Source organism: Lacerta agilis, chromosome 1 (genome assembly GCF_009819535.1).
Source record: "Lacerta agilis isolate rLacAgi1 chromosome 1, rLacAgi1.pri, whole genome shotgun sequence".
Taxonomy (NCBI): Eukaryota; Metazoa; Chordata; class Lepidosauria; order Squamata; family Lacertidae; genus Lacerta; species Lacerta agilis.
In genome coordinates this window covers 10026793-10045713 of record NC_046312.1, presented here as the reverse complement: position 1 = coordinate 10045713, position 18921 = coordinate 10026793, and the positions used below count along the sequence as shown (strand labels likewise).

The 18921-nt window shown below is 45.7% G+C and overlaps 1 protein-coding gene across 1 annotated transcript in view; it reads left to right on the top strand.

Moving 5' to 3' along the window:
- The window catches only part of ESR2 (estrogen receptor 2), a 55835-nt gene that overhangs the window by 19204 nt on the left and 17710 nt on the right, over positions 1–18921 (top strand). The window contains exons 3-5 of the mRNA XM_033136462.1: positions 3067–3242; positions 8968–9084; positions 13582–13881. Coding sequence (XP_032992353.1) covers positions 3067–3242; positions 8968–9084; positions 13582–13881 — 593 coding nt within the window. The remainder of the gene's footprint in view (positions 1–3066; positions 3243–8967; positions 9085–13581; positions 13882–18921) is intronic.

Here is an 18921-nt window from a genome sequence, read left to right as displayed (position 1 = left end):
CATAGGCTTGGGTGGGTGGGGGGGGGGAGATTGCTGTAGTGTGAACAACTTTGGAACTCCCTGCTGATTGACACCAGACTGGTATTTTCATGGTACTCTTTTTGGAACCTGCTAAGAACGTTTTTCTTTAGGCAAGTCTACCCAGATAATTAGGGACGCGGGTGGCACTGTGGGTTAAACCACAGAGCCTAGGGCTTGCTGATCAGACGGTTGGTGGTTCGAATCCCCGCGACGGAGTGAGCTCCCGTTGCTCGGTCCCAGCTCCTGCCCACCTAGCAGTTTGAAAGCATGTCAAAATGCAAGTAGATAAATAGGTACCACTCTGGCAGGAAGGTAAACGGTGTTTCTGTGCTCTGCTCTGGTTCGCCAAAAGCAGCTTAGTCATGCTGGCCACATGACCCGGAAGCTGTATGCTGGCTCCCTCGGCCAGTAACGCGAGATGAGCGCCGCAACCCCAGAGTCGGACACGACTGGGACCTAATGGTTAGGGGTCCCTTTACCTTAGCTTTATAGACAAACTGGATGGTATTTTGGGGGGTGTGTGTGTCAAAGGACAATAAACCATTAATATAGCATTGCCCGATAAGGTGGTGAGTTTGAAAATAGATCTTGAGAGAGCAGTATGAAGTGAGCTCCCGTTGCTCGGTCCCAGCTCCTGCCCACCTAGCAGTTCGAAAGAATGTCAAAGTGCAAGTAGATAAATAGGTACCACTCTGGCAGGAAGGTAAACGGCGTTTCTGTGCTCTGCTCTGGTTCGCCAAAAGTAGCTTAGTCATGCTGGCCACATGACCCGGAAGCTGTATGCTGGCTCCCTTGACCAGTAAAGCGAGATGAGTGCCGCAACCCCAGAGTTGGACACGACTGGGACCTAATGGTCGGGGGTCCCTTTACCTTTACCTTTACCCAGATAATTATTCATATTTGAATATTTTACATACCAGTAGTTGTTTTTAACTGTTTCTTTTTCTTTTTCTGACAATTCCATTATTTTCTTCTTTTCGTAAACCACTGTTTGTTTGCTTCCCCCCCCAAAAGTAACAACAAACAAAGGGTTGTTGTTGTTGTTCAGTCGTTCAGTCGTGTCCGACTCTTCGTGACCCCATGGACCAGAGCACGCCAGGCACGCCTATCCTTCACTGCCTCCCGCAGTCTGGCCAAACTCATGTTAGTAGCTTCAAGAACACTGTCCAACCATCTCATCCTCTGTCGTCCCCTTCTCCTTGTGCCCTCCATCTTTCCCAACATCAGGGTCTAGGGAGTCTTCTCTTCTCATGAGGTGGCCAAAGTACTGGAGCCTCAACTTCAGGATCTGTCCTTCTAGTGAGTACTCAGGGCTGATTTCTTGGAGAATGGATAGGTTTGATCTTCTTGCAGTCCATGGGACTCTCAAGAGTCTCCTCCAGCACAAAGGGTATATACATTATAAGTGGGTTTCTTGCTATCATGGCAAGTCAGGCTTGTGACAAGAGAATGGCTTATTGCAGCAGAGATTTTGACCGATCACCTTCCTGCCTTCTTTTCTGAGAATTGGTCTTAAGGAGTCATTTCTTGTCTTCAGAATGATCTGCCTTTGCAGATACCCCCCTTTTTGCAGTTGTGCTTCTCCTCCCGTTCGTTTTTTTTTTTGTGGCGGTGTCTTAATGGTGTGTTCATGTCATTAATTTATTGCCATGGAAACAATGATTGTGGTATTGAGCATTCGTGAATTATAACTTAAATGAAAGTTCAAAGATGGGAAGAGTATGAACTCCATAGAGCCAACCCTCCCTTTCCTTGATTAAATGAGCATAGGCCATTATTATTATTATTATTTTAATGAAAGGGTTTTGTTTTTAAATACGATGTACAAAACTTTGCTTGAGTTCGAAAGGAGCCTCTTTGGATTTGTTGAGCAACGCCAGCTATTGTAGGGTTGCCATATTTCAAAAAGTAAAAACCTGGACACCCGAAAGTTGTTGAGCTTCTAGCATAACCCCTCCAATTTTTTATTTTTTTTACAAAACAAACAAACAAACAAAAAACAACCCATGAGTTTTCGATTGACTTGACTAACATCCAGGACAAAGCGCAGCCTTTTGGAAATTCACCCCAGATGTCAGTTCCGCCTTTGAAACCCCAGTAATGTCCAGGAAAATCTGGATGTATAGCAACCTTCAGCTACTGAAGAAATGTTAGCAAGCCCCCTGCTCTTCTCGCTTCCCCTCCCCAACACAAAAATCAAACGTAAAAGTTTTTCATTGAAAACTGTCAGTTTGGCTCTGCTGAGGTAAAAAAAAAAAGCCATTATTTTTACACATCCTCAGGTAAGCAGAAAGGGAAGTGACTAGGGCATGGGTAGGCAAACTAAGGCCCGGGGGCCGGATCCAGCCCAGTCGCCTTCTAAATCCAGCCTGCAGACGGTCCGGGAATCAGCGTGTTACATGAGTAGAATGTGTGCTTTTATTTAAAATGCATCTCTGGGTTATTTGTAGGGCCTGCCTGGTGTTTTTACGTGAGTAGAATGTGTGCTTTTATTTAAAATGCATCTTTGGGTTATTTGTGGGGCATAGGAATTTTGTTGTTGTTGTTGTTTTCCAAAATATAGTCCGGCCCCCCACAAGGTCTGAGGGACAGTGGACTGGCCCCCTGCTGAAAAAGTTTGCTGACCCCTGGACTAGGACTTTGGAATAAGGGGCAAACAGTGGGAATATATAGGCTATGTACTTCAAACATATTTTTATGTGTGGTAATTTAATATAATTTTTAGGAACAGCGGCAATTTTATTATTTCTACCCCATCCATCTGACTCTGGGCGGCTTCCAGCATATACAAAAACGTAACAAAACGTTAAACGTTAAAAAACTTCCCTATACAAGGGGTCCTTCCTGCAGCATTGTAAAGGCAGCCAGATTTATGGAGGTACAAAACAAAAAAACCACCAAAGGTTTTGAGGTAACACACACACACACACACACACACACACAAACCCCACCCTAAATGTTTTGAGGGCCTCCACAAAAAGTTATGAGGTAAATGTGTGCGTGCCACTTCACTGTTTCCTAACGGCTCTTCTCCTGTTCCCTCAGAGAAACGCTGAAAAGAAAAGCCAACAGCAACGACTGTACCAGCCCCTCCACAAACAGCCCCGTCTCGAAAAGGGATGCCCATTTCTGTGCTGTGTGCAGCGATTATGCCTCAGGATATCACTATGGCGTTTGGTCATGTGAGGGCTGCAAAGCGTTCTTCAAAAGAAGCATTCAAGGTAGGGAGAATGGCAGGTTTTCCCGGGAAAGGAAATTCTTCGGGGATGCAAATCTTTCTGCAAAAACGCATGTGTGTGTTACTACTTTCACAGATAAAAGCGCTTAAGTACATGGAACTTGCATATATGGCAGAAAAGATCGGAGATTGTTCAACCCAAAATTTCAGGAGGGAATGGGAAATTTATAAACAATATTTTTTAAAAGAACAGTGCCCTCAAATAATTTTTTTTAGAATGCTTCGAATAACTCTTGGAATTGATTAAGGTATAAAGAATGCAAACAAGATTTAATAAGGATAAAGTTTATTGGAAGATAGAGGCAAGTAATTAAGAAAACAAAGAACCCATATCAAGGAAGTCGGAAGCTGATGGAATATTCTTGTGAATTTGTGATGTATTGTTCTATTTTTTGTTTAAACAAAATCGAAAATTCTTTCTAGTAGCACCTTAGAGACCAACTGAGTTTGTTCCTGGTATGAGCTTTCGTGTGCATGCACACTTCTTCAGATACACTGAAACAGAAGTCACCAGATCCTTAAATACAGTGGGGGAGTGGGGAGGGGTATTACTCAGAAGGGTGGTGGGAATGGGTGATAGGCTGATAAAATTCTTTTGTTTCATTTTCTTTTTTCAAGCTTTTGTTGTTTGTTTGTTTGTGTGTGTGTTGATTTTAAACCAATAAAATTATTTTTTAAAATAAATAAATAGATGCCCCTCTCTCCAGCTACTTTCCTACCATTGGTGGGAGTGGGGAAGATCCATAGTTCCCAGTTTGGAAGGAGGGAGAGCTGAAAATCTGAACGCCACCCACAATGAACAAACATTAATTTCTTGGGAGAGAGAATGACTTTTGAACCCCAGTTCACACTGAATGCTGCTGGTCAGGCTCTGAGTGGTTTACAACAGCCCTGCAGTGTTGTCCAGCATCATTAAGCACCTGCTGCAGGTTGGAGAGTCTAAAGCAAAGAGAGTTCAGCAACCACCCTCCCGGTGGTGTGATCCATTGCTTTTCTCTCGACCTTGGAGCTTGGGCCTTGTCAGAGGAATCTGTGCACAGGCTTGCTTCCTGTGCCCCGTTCCTGCTCTTGAATTAGCCTGAAATCCATGTTTGCTCTGAAGAAAATCTCATTCTCTTTGAATGGTTACTCCCCAATAAATGGTCAGTTTTAGTGCAGGTCTGGTTACAGGAGCTCAATGTTATTTGGGGAAAGCAAAACATGTGCATGTCATACGTTTCTGCTTTATAGAACAGGACAAAATAACCTTTTGAAGGCCGTGACATATGCTGAGAAACTTGGTGGCCCAACATTTTAATCTTGCTTCCAGGGGACCTTTGATTGCAAACAACCTTCGCTGCCAACCACAGACTCCACATCTGGTCTCTGAAGGCTTATCAAAAACCACCCAGCAATCCTGCAGAACTGATTTTTTTTAGGTCACGTTAAACTAAATTTTCTTAGTATCTGTGTCAAAGAGCAGACGAGCTCCTCCACCCTGAAATATCTAAGCTGAAAAATTTCATAAAGCTTTTTGTGAAGGCTTATGGAAATTCAGCACGAAATGTTTGCAATAATTTTATGATCCAGGACACCTTCCCACTTGAGGCTTATATATTTGCAAGGGACAGAGGAGAATGAAACAGAATTTGCCTTTTCTTTCCCTGAAAGCTAGCCTTGCTGATAACCCACAGACATTTCTAGCCTGCAGACATTTTTATTAGCTGGGAGCAGAGCTGGGAGAGCTGGCAGAGGAGTGAGTGAGATTTCTGCCCTTCCTGAAACATGCCCAAAAAAACCCCAAAGTGCTGCACCAGCAAGCACAAAACAACCCCTCTGCAGTGCCACAAATCCAACTCAATGGTGTAACATTGGAAAGTGTCGATCACTTCTCCTACCTGGGCAGTTACCTTTCCACAAGGGTTGACATGGATACCGTGGATACCGAAATCCAGCATTGCCTGACCTTGGCGAGTGCAGCTTTTTCCTGATTGAAGTGCAGAGTGTTTGAGGACCAGGACATTTGCAGTGAAACCAAAATGCTTGTTTGCAAAGCTATTGTACTACCAACCCTACTGTATGCTTGTGAAACATGGACCACTTATAAACGCCACCTCCAACTCCTTGAAAGATTCCATCAGTGGTGTCTCTGAAACTTTTTACATATCACTTGGGAGGACAGGCAAACTAATATCAGTGTACTGGATGAAGTAAAGATCACCAGTGTTGAAGCAATGATTCTTCAACTTCAGTTTTGTTGGACTGGTCATGTTGTGCAGATGCCTGATTATCGTCTTCCAAAGCAACTACTCTATTCCGAACTTCAAAATGGAAAGCGTAATGCTGGTGGTCAACCAAAGAGGTTTGGAGACTCTCTCAAGGCAAATCTAAAAAAATGTAGTCTAAACACCAACAACTGGGAAACACTGGCCTGCGAGCCACCAAAGGTGTCATGGATCAAGCGAGGTAATAGTACCACTATATTCTGCTCTGGTCAGACCTCACCTGGAATACTGTGTCCAGTTCTGGGCACCACAGTTCAAGAAGGATACTGACAAGCTGGAACGTGTCCAGAAGAGGGCAACCAAAATGGTCAAAGGCCTGGAAACAATGCCTTATGAGGAACGGCTTAGGGAGCTGGGTATGTTTAGCCTGGAGAAGAGAAGGTTAAGGGGTGATATGATAGCCATGTTCAAATATATAAAAGGATGTCATATAGAGGAGGGTGAAAGGTTGTTTTCTGCTGCTCCAGAGAAGCGGACACGGGGCAATGGATTCAAACTACAAGAAAGAAGATTCCACCTAAACATTAGGAAGAACTTCCTGACAGTAAGAGCTGTTCGATAGTGGAATTTGCTGCCAAGGAGTGTGGTGGAGTCTCCTTCTTTGGAGGTCTTTAAGCGGAGACTTGACAGCCATCTGTCAGGAATGCTTTGATGGTGTTTCCTGCTTGGCAGGGGGTTGGACTGGATGGCCCTTGTGGTCTCTTCCAACTCTATGATTCTATGACTTTGAAGACACTCGAACTCAGGATGAAAGGGAGAAACACGCTAAGAGGGAGGCACGTTTGACAAATCCTCACCATGATCAATTCCTGCCGGAAACCTATGTCCCCACAGTGGAAGGACATGTGGATCCAGAATTGGCCTCTAGAGTCACCTACGGATTCACTGTTAAGACTGTGTTCATGGAAGACAATCTTACTCAGCTACGAGTGATCTCCAAAGAAGAGAAGAGTTGCATTTCTGTGCTGGACACGGAAGAGGGGACAACCCACCTGGTTTCTATGCTGGGTGCAGTGGAGGGACTTGACTGCGTGCAATTCCTTCTCACTTCTGGCTACCAGGTGCATGCTTCATGAAAGCCTGCCGTAAACCCACATGCATGCAGCCTCTCTAAAGGTGAAGGTGAAAGGAAAGGAAAGCGAGAAGCTTAGCTGGGCAGCTGGTAGGCCCTCCAAGGCTTGTGCGTGTTCCCTGTTGCTACGATGCTGTTTGTCAAATCAAGGATGCCTGACTGCTCAGGGCCACATACCGAGTGTTCGGTGCAGTGAGATCAGCATGCAGAAGCCGAGGCTTCGTTTGGCAGCCTTCCACGTAGCAGCTGTGTTGAAAGACAACCCTGGGGTCCTCCGAGGGCAAGCCAACCTTGCCACTGTCGCCCCGTGATACAGGAAAACTTAGGAATTGCCAGCTCACGCTGTGAAATGCCTTGTGTCCCAAATAGGGATGGGAGGATCTGTCAGTTTTGATCCTCACATTTTCCTATCTTAAATTCAGTTCTTCACAGTCTGCATCAATTTGAGAATTTCCATTAAAAAGGGGGGAAGGAACCTTCCCTCCCCCAAAACCAGCATTTTAGTGCAAAGTTCTCACGATAAGCACATTTTTATACGCAGTTTTGACCAATGTGCCCATTTTTGCAAACCATCTATCACCTAGCAGTTCGAAAGCACGTCAAAGTGCAAGTAGATAAATAGGTACCGCTCCAGCGGGAAGGTAAACGGCGTTTCCGTGCGCTGCTCTGGTTCGCCAGAAGCGGCTTAGTCATGCTGGCCACATGACCCGGAAGCTGTACGCCGGCTCCCTCGACCAGGAAAGCGAGATGAGCGCCGCAACCCCAGAGTCGTCGGCAACTGAACCTAAAGGGTTCCCTTTACCTTTACCTTTTATCCCTGTCCTATTCATTTTTGTGCAAACCTGCCTCTAGTGCAGGCATTTCTGTAATGGTTGGTTGGAGAGCCGTATTACAAAATGTGGATAAGGGTGGATTTTGAATGATAGCCATGTTCCAGTTTGCATGAGGGAATGGATGCAGAAGGAATGGTGGGAGGCACCAGCTGGGGAACCCCCAGGGGAAGAAGGCTCAGAGCCAGGGGGTTGCTGGTGGGGCAACAACAAGTGATGAGAGGGAGAAAAGGGAGCAGACTGGGAGGAGGAAGAGGTTTTCGGAAGCTGAAGAGGCAGTGGGGCTTAGTGAGCAGAGAGAGGCTGTGACAGAGAGCAGTCCAGAATCAGAGGCAGAATCAGAGGCTGGGGAGGAAGGAGGTCCGGAGACAGAGGCGAGGCAGGCTGCTGAAGAATCCGAATCCGAATTATTTTCCCTTAGCGCTAATTAGTCACCTCAGGTAGAAGAAGGCGGAGAGAAGCACTAAATACAGAGGAGCCTCTGCCTGGAGATGTTACTCCTTCGCCATCTTAGAATCGTGATAGTTATTAAATTAGCCCCATCCTTTTTCCGCTGAAGAATCCAGGGAGTCTCCTCCTGCTGCTGCTGTGACTAGCTCACCTCCTCCCAGACCTCAGAGAGGCATGAAGTGCCCAGAGTGTATCAGGCAAGATGAAGGAGCCTCAAGTTGCTTGGGAAGGACCCAGGAGTGGAGGAAGCTTAGGCAACTATGGGAAGACAGGGAGCTCCTGGAGAAGAGAAGGTTAAGGGGTGATATGATAGCCATGTTCAAATATATATAAGGATGTCATATAGAGGAGGGTGAAAGGTTGTTTTCTGCTGCTCCAGAGAAGCGGACACGGGGCAATGGATTCAAACTACAAGAAAGAAGATTCCACCTAAACATTAGGAGGAACTTCCTGACAGTAAGAGCTGTTCGGCAGTGGAATTTGCTGCCAAGGAGTGTGGTGGAGTCTCCTTCTTTGGAGGTCTTTAAGCGGAGGCTTGACAGCCACCTGTCAGGAATGCTTTGATGGTGTTTCCTGCTTGGCAGGGGGTTGGACTGGATGGCCCTTGTGGTCTCTTCCAACTCTATGATTCTATGATTCTATGATTCTGTCTCTGCCTCATAGGGGCAAGACCTACTGAAGAAGCTGCTGTGCTCACTAGGCCTGGGCTGCCTTGTTTCTTTGCATAAAGAGTTAACTTCACTGACACCTTGTGAGTTATTGCTGACCTGTTCCTGACACCCGCCCAGACAATTTGGCTTTAAAATGTGAACTGAATTTCTTCCCTATCCTTAAATCACAGAAACCTAGGAGCCTGCCTTATCCTAAGTCAGTCCATCAAGTTCAGTATTGTCTACACAGACTGGCAGCAGCTCTTCACAGTTTCAGGCATGAGTTCAGTACTACTTGGAGATGCTGGGGATTTGAACCCCGAACCTACTGCACGCCAGGCAAATGCTTAACCTCTGGACCAATTGCCGCAGGTGTAATCTTAGTCCGCAGCAGTGATTTCCTTCTTCTTCAAGTATTCCTCCCTTTCATCTCTCCTTGCAGGACACAACGATTATATTTGCCCAGCGACGAATCAGTGCACGATAGATAAAAACAGACGCAAAAGCTGCCAAGCGTGCCGACTCCGGAAATGCTACGAAGTCGGGATGATGAAATGTGGTGAGTTTTGCATTCCCTTGGGTCTGTCCTGTCGCGTTTCTCAGTGACAGATCTTTGCTCACATTCTAGAGGAGTCGCGGGCTCTCATTCTGACCACAGTTATGCACGTGCGAATTCTATTAATGCCAGTGGTAGGTGGATCTGGAACTCTGGTTGGTCATCAGGCCTTAGCTTAATCATTCAATATTGTTTGGGAACCCTTTGGAGGGAAAGGGACTGGTACTGCATACTGGTCAGTAAAACCAGGAAAAAAAATACTGCTGCTTTAAAGAACAACACAAAAACAACAATAATTCTGGAAGGTTATATGCAACTGGGATAGAGCTGGTGGTCTTTCCCATGGACTGATTCTTCTGCCTTAAGGTGTCTTGAAAATGCTGGTGCCATCATTGATATTTTTCATTCTCATGGTTCAGACAGACTGTACTGGCTTTACTTGAGTGAGTCACCACTGAATCTCTTGTACTAAAAATCCATTTTGGGAAAACCTGACAATACCCGCTGCCTGCCTAAAGTCACATGTCCTCAGTTTGCTCCTTCCCTTCCCATTGCATTCTGCTGGATGCTCTTGACTGTGTTAGGTTGCAGGCACAGAGCCAACACGAAGCTACGTCAAAGTGCAAGTAGATAAATAGGTACCACTCCGGCGGGAAGGTAAACAACATTATCGTGCGCTGCTCTGGCTTCGCCAGAAGCAGCTTAGTCATGCTGACCACATGACCCGGAAGCTGTACGCCGGCTCCCTCGGCCAGTAAAGCGAGATGAGTGCCGCAACCCCAGAGTTGTCCGCGACTGGACCTAATGGTCAGGGGTCCCTTTACCTTTAAGAATCCATGTACAGTGGATGCTCAGGTTGTGAACGTGATCCGTGCGGGAGGCACATTCGCAGTGCCGTTGGTGCGCACACGCGAGGTCGTGATTCGGCACTTCTGCACACACGTGGGTCGTGATTCAGCACTTTGCGTGAAGTGCAATTTAGTGCTTCTGCACATGCGCAAAGCGCTGAACCTGGAAGTAACCCGTTCCGTTACTTCCGGGTTCGGCACGGTGCGCAACCCGAAATTGCGCAGCTCGCAGCATTTGCAACCCGAGGTATGACTGTATCAGGATTCTGATTACATTTTTTCCCTTTGCCATATATTATACCAGTTCATTTTATTTGTATGCAATGGGAAGTTATTTTTTTCAAGGTACAGGAATGCTTACCTAAACTTCGGAGTCACTTGAGTTGAATTGCAGAGTGGTTTTCAAGGGGAAAGAATATTATTGACACTTATGACTTCATGCTGAAAATGAAAAGCAGTTTTCAATCATTAATTTTTTTTTCCTTGAGGTTTCATGTGTCTCATTTCATTTGGGGAGCCTGCCCAGCTCAATCATTATCCTTTTATTCTAGGAGAGGGAAACAGATATTATATATATATATACTGCAATCAAAGCCGAATTCTCTCAGGCTACCCAATCAGTTCATTTATACAACAACTGTGATAAAAGGGTGTTGTTGTCTGTCAGCCTTGGATTTTAGGCTGCTGGGATCAACAGAAGCAGAACTCAGCAGAAACAGGAGACTGTTTCCTTACTCATTCTGATCATTTAGAAGCGAAATCTCCTATTGACTTTTATATGCAAATTTAAAATAAATGGGCATGTACTGAAGGTGCAATGAGGCAGGGGTATGGCAAATAAGTACTCTGTTCTGTCTTTGGAGCAATCATAGAAACTACAAAAAGCACAACCCCCCGCCAGCCCCCCCCAAAAAACACCGGGGTTTGGGTTATTCATGGTATGATAAAAGCAACAATTTGTTTTTCTGCTAGAATTGTAGAGTTGGAAGGGACCCTGAGGGTCATCTTGTCCAAACTCCAGTGAAGGAGAGTCCACCACTTCCCAAAGGAGTCTGTTCCACTGTTGAACAGCTCTCACCGCCAGAAAGTTTGTGGTTCGTTTCTCTCCAACAAAACCATGATTTGTAAGCCAAGAAGAAACCTGCGCTACAAAATTGTGGCTCAATGTGGTGCCTTCCATAGAAGAAGTGTGCATGCACACGAAAGCTCATACCAAGAACAAACTTAGTTGATCTCTAAGGTGCTACTGGAAGGAATTTATTTTATTTTATTTTGTTTTGACTATGGCAGACCAACACGGCTACCTACCTGTAACTACAAAATTGTGGTTTGTTTGGAGTGAAATGAATGACAATTCCCAGTTCGGACATAAATCTAAGCCAGGGGTTGGGTGGCACGTTTTCCCTGCATGCTTGAGGTGGAGGAACAAAGCAGCCCAAATCGAGGGATTCATTATAAATCATTTACTATGGCCTTACAGTGAGTACAAACTGGTGCATTCCCTGTTCAGGCATAGCAGTAAGTCAGAAACCATGGCAATGTGATGACTGCTGGCTGATTCCTTGCGGCTAGTGAGAGATGACGGGTTGATCTTCAGCAAAGAGCCAATGGCGGGAAGTTTCTCTCCCCTGCCTTTGGAATGTGACACCTTCAGCCAACGCCAAGGGTAGAGAAACAGTGTTGAATTAAGAGGACAAAGAATGAGACAGGGAGCTGGATTGCAAGCAGCCCAGCAGGTTCCAGGGGTCTACACTGCTCCTTTGGTTCCACCTGGATCATGACCAGAAGCTTTAACGCTTGCATTAGGATCTGATGTATATTTGTAAATAAAACAAGCAATTCAAAGATGAGTCTTCAGTGCAGTCTTATCCAAAGCAAAATATACCCTGTAATGATACCTCTGGAACTTCTAATCACTTAGGGAAGTGGAGAGTGCTTAGTAAGAAAAAGCAGTGGAAAATGTTGTAGTAATCTGGGACCGACCCAGCAATCAAATATCAAAACTGGGACGTGATATTTATAATTTCAGGGTGGGTGAATCGGGGCTGGTGATTGCCTCTATTGAATCTTTAAATAGACCTACCGGGCAGTGTTCTTTCTGGTGCTCAACAGTGGTGAATCGCTGACATGTGTTGTTCTGGCTAGGATGATCTCTTTTGCTGTTTACAAAGGGGTAATTGGCAGTGAGGAGCTATTGTGCCCAAGCAGTGTGGCAGGGCAGTGGCGATGCCAATGGAGGATGTTTGGACTCCATATAAAAGATGACAAATAGGGGTTGGCATTTTCAAAAGGAAGATGAGAAGTTCAGGTGCTTCCCTTCAGCAAGCTTCTCTTCGGGAAATTTCCAGAGGGGTTGTGTGCTGCACTTCCTGTGCCTCTTCCTCCCTGTTCTCTGAGACTCTGGCTTTTCCCTTGTAGCGTGCAGGGAGAGGAGGGAAAGCACAATGCAGAATGGAAACAAAGGAGAGGGCAGGCTCATTTGATGGAGAGAGCACCAGGTTGGCATCACTGGGATAAGATGAGTCACTTGTTTGACACCGAATATATGTGCTGCTGGTCGCACTTCCACTTTTCTGACTTTATTAATGGTGGCGGTAATTACAGGTAGTCAGCATGGCATTGATTTTTGGCAAAATAATGACAAGGTTGATGCAGGATCTCTAAGGGGTGCAAGAACAGGGGCATCATAGGTACTCCTGGACAGCAGTGGCTTTTGGAAAATTCTTCTCAGAATGATCAGTTTCATAAAGAAAAAAAATTATGACCAATAAGGGCTGGTACACTAATTTAATATGTGTAAAAACAAAATAACACGAAAGCTCATACCAAGAACAAACTTAGTTGGTCTCTAGGGTGCTACTGGAAGGATTTTTTAAATTTTGTTTTGACTATGTCAGAGCAACACGGCTACCTACCTGTAACTTAATATGTGTAGACGTCTTGACTTGCAAACTTATTACAGTTGTACCTCGGAAGTCTAATGGAAACCATTCTGGAAGTCCGTTAGACTTCCAAAACATTCGGAAACCAAAGCATGGCTTCTGATTGGCTGCAGGAAGCTCCTGCAGCCAATCAGAAGTCACGGAAGCCCCGTCGGACGTTCAGATTCCAAATGAACATTCAAAAACTGGAACACTCACTTCTGGTTTTCGATCATTCGGGAGCCGGAACGTTCAACTCCCAAAGTGTTTGGGAGCCAAGGAACGACTGTATATCCCAAGGAAAAATAGAAATATTCCACATTTATAAATGAGTTACCAACTTACCAAGTGATATGTCTTAAAAGGCCTGTTGTTGTTTTCAATTATGTTGACAGCCATCTGTCAGGAATGCTTTGATGGTGTTTCCTGCTTGGCAGGGGGTTGGACTGGATGGCCCTTGTGGTCTCTTCCAACTCTATGATTCTATGATGTTTCCAATAGAGTTTGGAAGTGATTGTAGACCTAATTTCCGTGTCTACAACCTGAATGCTGGGCGCACTGGGGAATTTGGCAATTAGTACATTGTTCTTGTATTTGCCAGTTTTGTGTTTTAAAATATCATAATTGTATTATTATTATTATTATTATTATTATTATTCCCTGCACAAAGGAAATGTGGTGACTGGGTTAATGAAAATTTCCCTTTAGTTCTGAAATATTGTAAATTTCAGGTTCAAGAAGAGAGCGCTGTGGCTACCGCATAATTCGGCGCCACCGTAACTCGGACGATCCAGTGCACTGCGTAGGCAAAGTTAAGAAGAACAATGAAGCCATAATTCAAGTAAAAGAACTGCTGGTCAATGCACTGACCCCGGAACAGTTCGTTTCCATATTACTTGAAGCCGAGCCGCCAAATGTTTTGGTGAGCCGCCCCAGCAAACCGTTTACAGAAGCCTCCATGATGATGTCGCTGACGAAGCTTGCAGACAAGGAACTGGTCCACATGATTGGCTGGGCCAAAAAGATTCCTGGTAAGAATTTTGAACATTCCAGTTTCCCCAGTGGACTTTTGTGCCATGTAACATACACTGCAGACATAGGCACTCATGTAATTTAGATCCCAGAACAGATCCCGTATTGTGATTTGGTTGTGCAACCTGGTTTGTGCCATCGCTAGTAAGAAGACACATGTTGAAATAAGAGTAGCAAATTAAGAGGCTCAAATCATATATATCACTGACACCCTTCTTTGGAAATTAAAACCAATTCCAGACTTTAACATTCATAGACTTTACTTGCAGAAACTTATAGATGAATCAAAGCATAACATTTACAGCCCCGTGCTTCTCCAAGCCTGGGCTTACAGTCTCTTCTTCTAACTTCCAAACAACTGTATTTTCATCTCTTTCCAGAGCTCAGCACTTTCAGCCTTCTGTATCTCAATTAGGCCATGCCTTGCAGCTCCTATGGGAGATTCCCACTTTCACCTTCTCCTGCAGCTTTGCTCTCTTTCTTTCAAGCACAGAAGAAGCACTCCCACACTCGATTGAACTTAGCAGTGTTCACAGTGGATTCTAAAACACAGTCATCTTGTCGCACGTAAAATTGGAGTCTTTCCTTCACTAGATACCTCCCATGCAACCAACGTTAGCCAGTCGCATGAGACCTACTAGACTCTCTAGAATTCAGTTACCAACCAATCAAATTTAAGCAACTTGGTAATGCATACAAGCGTTATCTATTTTGGTGAATTAAATTACTGTACTTAACAACACATGCTTTGAATGTAGAATGTTTCAGGTTCAATCCCTGACCATTTCCCAGGAACTGCAGGAAGCTGCGACTCTCCAGACGTTGCAGGACTCCAACTCTCATCGGCCCCAGCAAGCGTAGCCAATGATCAGGTAGCAGGTGATGGAAAAGACTTTGACCTTGGAAAGCCACGGCTACTCAGAGTAGGCAATACAGATGTTGTTGGACAATAGGGTAGCTAGGAATAAGGAAGCACGTTATGCAATTGGTGGAATGCCTTTGCAATTCCAGGCATAACTTTGTAATCAGAACGCCCACCCAACAGCTGCAATTTCTTATCTATATGGCTAGTTTTCTTTTTTCCTCGTGAGTGATTTGGGCAGAGTGAATGGAATCAATCCAAAGCCCTTTAAAAAATGAAAATAAAATAAAAAGATCAACTTACTTTTTTTTTTTTAAGTGCTGGAGAATCAGTCCTTCAGCTGTTTAAACAGTCTTGGCAATTTCTAATTTTTCTAAGGCGTCTAAAATCTCCACACAGCGGGGCGACTGAGAGCTGCCTGTTGCAGTGGAAGAAAGGATCACAAATACAAGAAGAGCATTATCTCCCAAAAGTCTCAAATGAAATTTAGAGTCACCGGGGTCTTGAGTGGGAGCTCCGGCGAAGAGTAATTTTACTTTGATCATTGGAAAGTGCCAGGCATTTGCACTCAGCTGGGGAATGAATCCATTTTTCACATTAGAGTGGCTATCGCTGCTTATTTTGTCACTTAAAGTGTTGGTGGTAGGAGATAGAGATAGAGATAGAGAGAGAGATAGAGATAGAGATAGAGATAGAGATAGAGATAGAGATAGAGATAGAGATGATAGAGATAGAGATAGAGATAGAGATAGAGAGGATAGAGATAGAGTGTGTGTGTGTGTGTGTTTGTAGGAGTGTCTGATTTTCTTATCCCAAGATAGTAAATGCTGCTGTTAGAGATTCTATATTCTTTTCATATAGGGTGGGGGTGGGGAAACAATATCTTCTTTCACAAGTTGATGATCCTCAGAATTATTGTCCTCTTCAATTTCAGGCTGGTCTGCTTTTTCTCTTTTAATTTTACTCTGAGCAGAAATGCGAACTAAATTCAAAGCATTATTTTCCCCCCGAAAAATCGAGTTGGCACGCTGTACTTGTGTAGCAGGGTGCATCTGTGGTGCGAATGATGGTGGGGCGGGGCGGCGAGAATGAATAACAGTGCGATCATACTGTAAATTTAGTACCACAGATATTTGCTCAGTTCCGCCCCCCCCCACATTCTGCATCAACACAGGCCTGCAGAGCAGCGTTGTAACTCCCATGTTGACTCTGGAAGTAGGATACTGAGGGGAGTATTAGTGTAGTGAGGAGGAGCAGGGGTTGGAGCACAGCGCAGGGACTTTTTTCTTTTTTTTCAGAGGAGGAGGAGGGATGATGTCAACTGCAAGAGCGCCAGGGTAAATGATGGCCCCTCCTTGCTTTGGCAAGTACAAGAGGTGACAACGAGGCAGGGCTGTCTTAACCATAGGCGTTAGGGGTGTGGGGCACCCGGGCGCAGGGGTCTCAGTGGCGCCAGGCTGAGAGTCTGGGGACCATTGGTCAGAGCACTGTGGCGGGCTTAATTGCTGCGTGTGGCTCTGTGCCACAAGTTCAGGGGCAACCGAGCCAGCGAGATGCTGAGGCGGCTGGCTGGCTCCACCCTCCTGTGTGCCTGGGATTGGCGTAGGGCCATGAAGAGGCCCACCCAGAGCATGCTGCGCACCCGACAAGGTGCCCGGCCTAGCGGCGCCACCTCGCGCTCCTCTGTGCCCTGCTCTGCCCTGCCTGCGTACCTTGACGGCTGGCCCAGAACACACTGCCCCACCCCAAAAGGTTGACAACTCTGGGCAACCTGGGGTGGTGGTGCTGGGGGGATTTTTGCACCCTGGTGCCGCATATGCTTAAGACAGCCCTGCAATGATGCTTTTGAGTTTGCGACGGATTATCACAGCAGTAGTCAAAGGATGTGGGGCATCAATAAGCAGAACTTCCCTTTGATGGAGTTCCTTCCTCATTCATGACAGCAGTTTAAATGGAAGATGGTAAGTTTAGAAGTTGCTCTTCACCTGGCTGAAGATATTTTGTTACAGCTCAGTGGACTGAATCTATGCCATTCAGGAGTAAGCACCATTCAATTCAAAGCAGCTTTACTCCCAGGAAACAATGCAGAGAGCTGCAGTCATAGAATCAGAGAGTCATAGTGGGGTTGGAAGGGACCCTGGGGGTCATCTAGTCCAACCCCCGGCCATGCAGAAATCACAATGGCAGGCAAAGAAGCTTTGTTCCAGGCAAGCAAGATTTGGACAAACTTGAGAGTGGCAAGGAACTTGATAGGACATTGGAAAGCAGAAATTCCTAGGCCGGTGCCTCTTTATTCTCTTTACCAACCATTGGTATTGAGGTGGGAGAGAGGGGTGTCCGACCCTCTATTTCCTTTGTTCAGAACCTCTCCCTTCTGGAGTTGCTTTTTTTTCTTCCAAAGAAGGGGTGGGGAACCTCACACCCAGGAGTCAGATGTGGCCCTCCAGGCCTCTTCACTTGGCCCCTGGGACTCTCTCCAGCCATACCCCTCCACTGACCCTCTTCGAGTGATTTTGCCTGGCTGGGAAAAATGCCTTTGATCTCTTATGCCATATGCTTGCTTGGCTAGATAACAAGAGAGCTGTGTGCGTGTGTGAAAAAGTAGGTGAAATTTATATCAATTGCCCCTGCTTACTTTTGCTGTGGCCCTGCGCACCACCGGCACGCGGCCCTTAGAACGTTGCCCAGAAGGAAATGTGGCCCCTGAATTGGAAAAACAACGAACTGGAATAAAAGTTCCTCTTTCAAGCAGGAAGGGGAGGCAGAAGCAGCAGGGCTTCTTTACATGGATATGTGAGCCAAGTGTTGGTGCCTCGGCGCTTCTCCTGCACGTATCTGTATCCTTATTTTCCCCTCCCCCTCCTCCTTTGCCTTTTCTTTTTCAATTTGCCACTTTCCCCCTCTCTACGAAGATGACACTTCTCCTTCCCATAAGGCTTTGCTGCTGGTGCCAGAGAGAACAGCAGGTTCCTGCTGCTGACTCATTCTCCAAGTAGTTTCATGCTGTTTCTTGCTCTTGGGATGCAGCGTGTAGGAGGGGTGTGTGAGAGATCCTGCGGGGTGGATCGCCATCCGTCAATTTCCCAGCAGCCCTCATTTTAGTGAGGGTACCCTCCGCGCCCTTTGTTTAGCATCCCAGATGATGGAGCAGGACATTCGAGAGAGCACAGCACCACGGCACTAAGACCGGGGGTCCATATGGCAGGCTGTCGCACTGCGTTGCCGCTGCAAATTTCTGTAAGAAGATCTCTTTCATTCCCCAAGTTGCGTTTGTGTGGTCTATACTTTGCTCTCCTCTCCTGCTGCCGCTGCTTCTGCCTGCTTTTCTTCACTGCTGCCTTCACCTCGTGTGGGTGAAATACACCGCAGTTCAAAAAGAAAAGGGGGAAAGGAGGCTTTTGTTGACATTCCTGTCTGGAGACAGGCTTCCTCCTGTGTGCCAACAGCACAAGTACGGGGGTCAATTTTGTTAAAAGAAGTAATCCAAAAAAGGATAAGGAGTTGGTTTATTCATATGGACACATGAGCAGACCAGGAACAAGCAGAAACTAGCCAAGCTTGAGCCTCGTGCGTTAGGGTTGTCATATTTCAAAGAGTGAAAATCCAGATACAAAAGTTGTTGAACCATTTTTTAGTTTTGCCCAAAGTTGTTGAGCTTGCAAGATCTCAAAAAAAAAGAGAGCAAGTGATTTTAAAGGAAATTCGCCAAAATCTAGACTTCCGACACGGCTTGCCATACGTCTGGATTTTCCCAGACATTGAAGAAGAAGAAGAGTTTGGATTTGATATCCCGCTTTATCACTACCCGAAGGAGTCTCAAAGCGGCTCACATTCTCCTTTCCCTTCCTCCCCCACAACAAACACTCTGTGTGGTGAGTGGAGCTGAGAGACTTCATAGAAGTGTGACTAGCCCAATGTCACCCAGCAGCTGCATGTGGAGGAGACGAGACGCGAACCTGGTTCCCCAGATAACAAGTCTACCGCTCTTAACCACTACACCACACTGGCTCTCTGCCCAGAATTTCTGCCCAGAATCCCAACAATGTCCGGGAAATTCTGGACGTATGGCCACCCTCCTTGAGTCAAATGAAAATCTGTTGCATACGCAAATCAACTTTCAATGATAACTTTATAAAAACAACGCCGTAGCCCAACGGTCAAGATATTTGTCCCCATG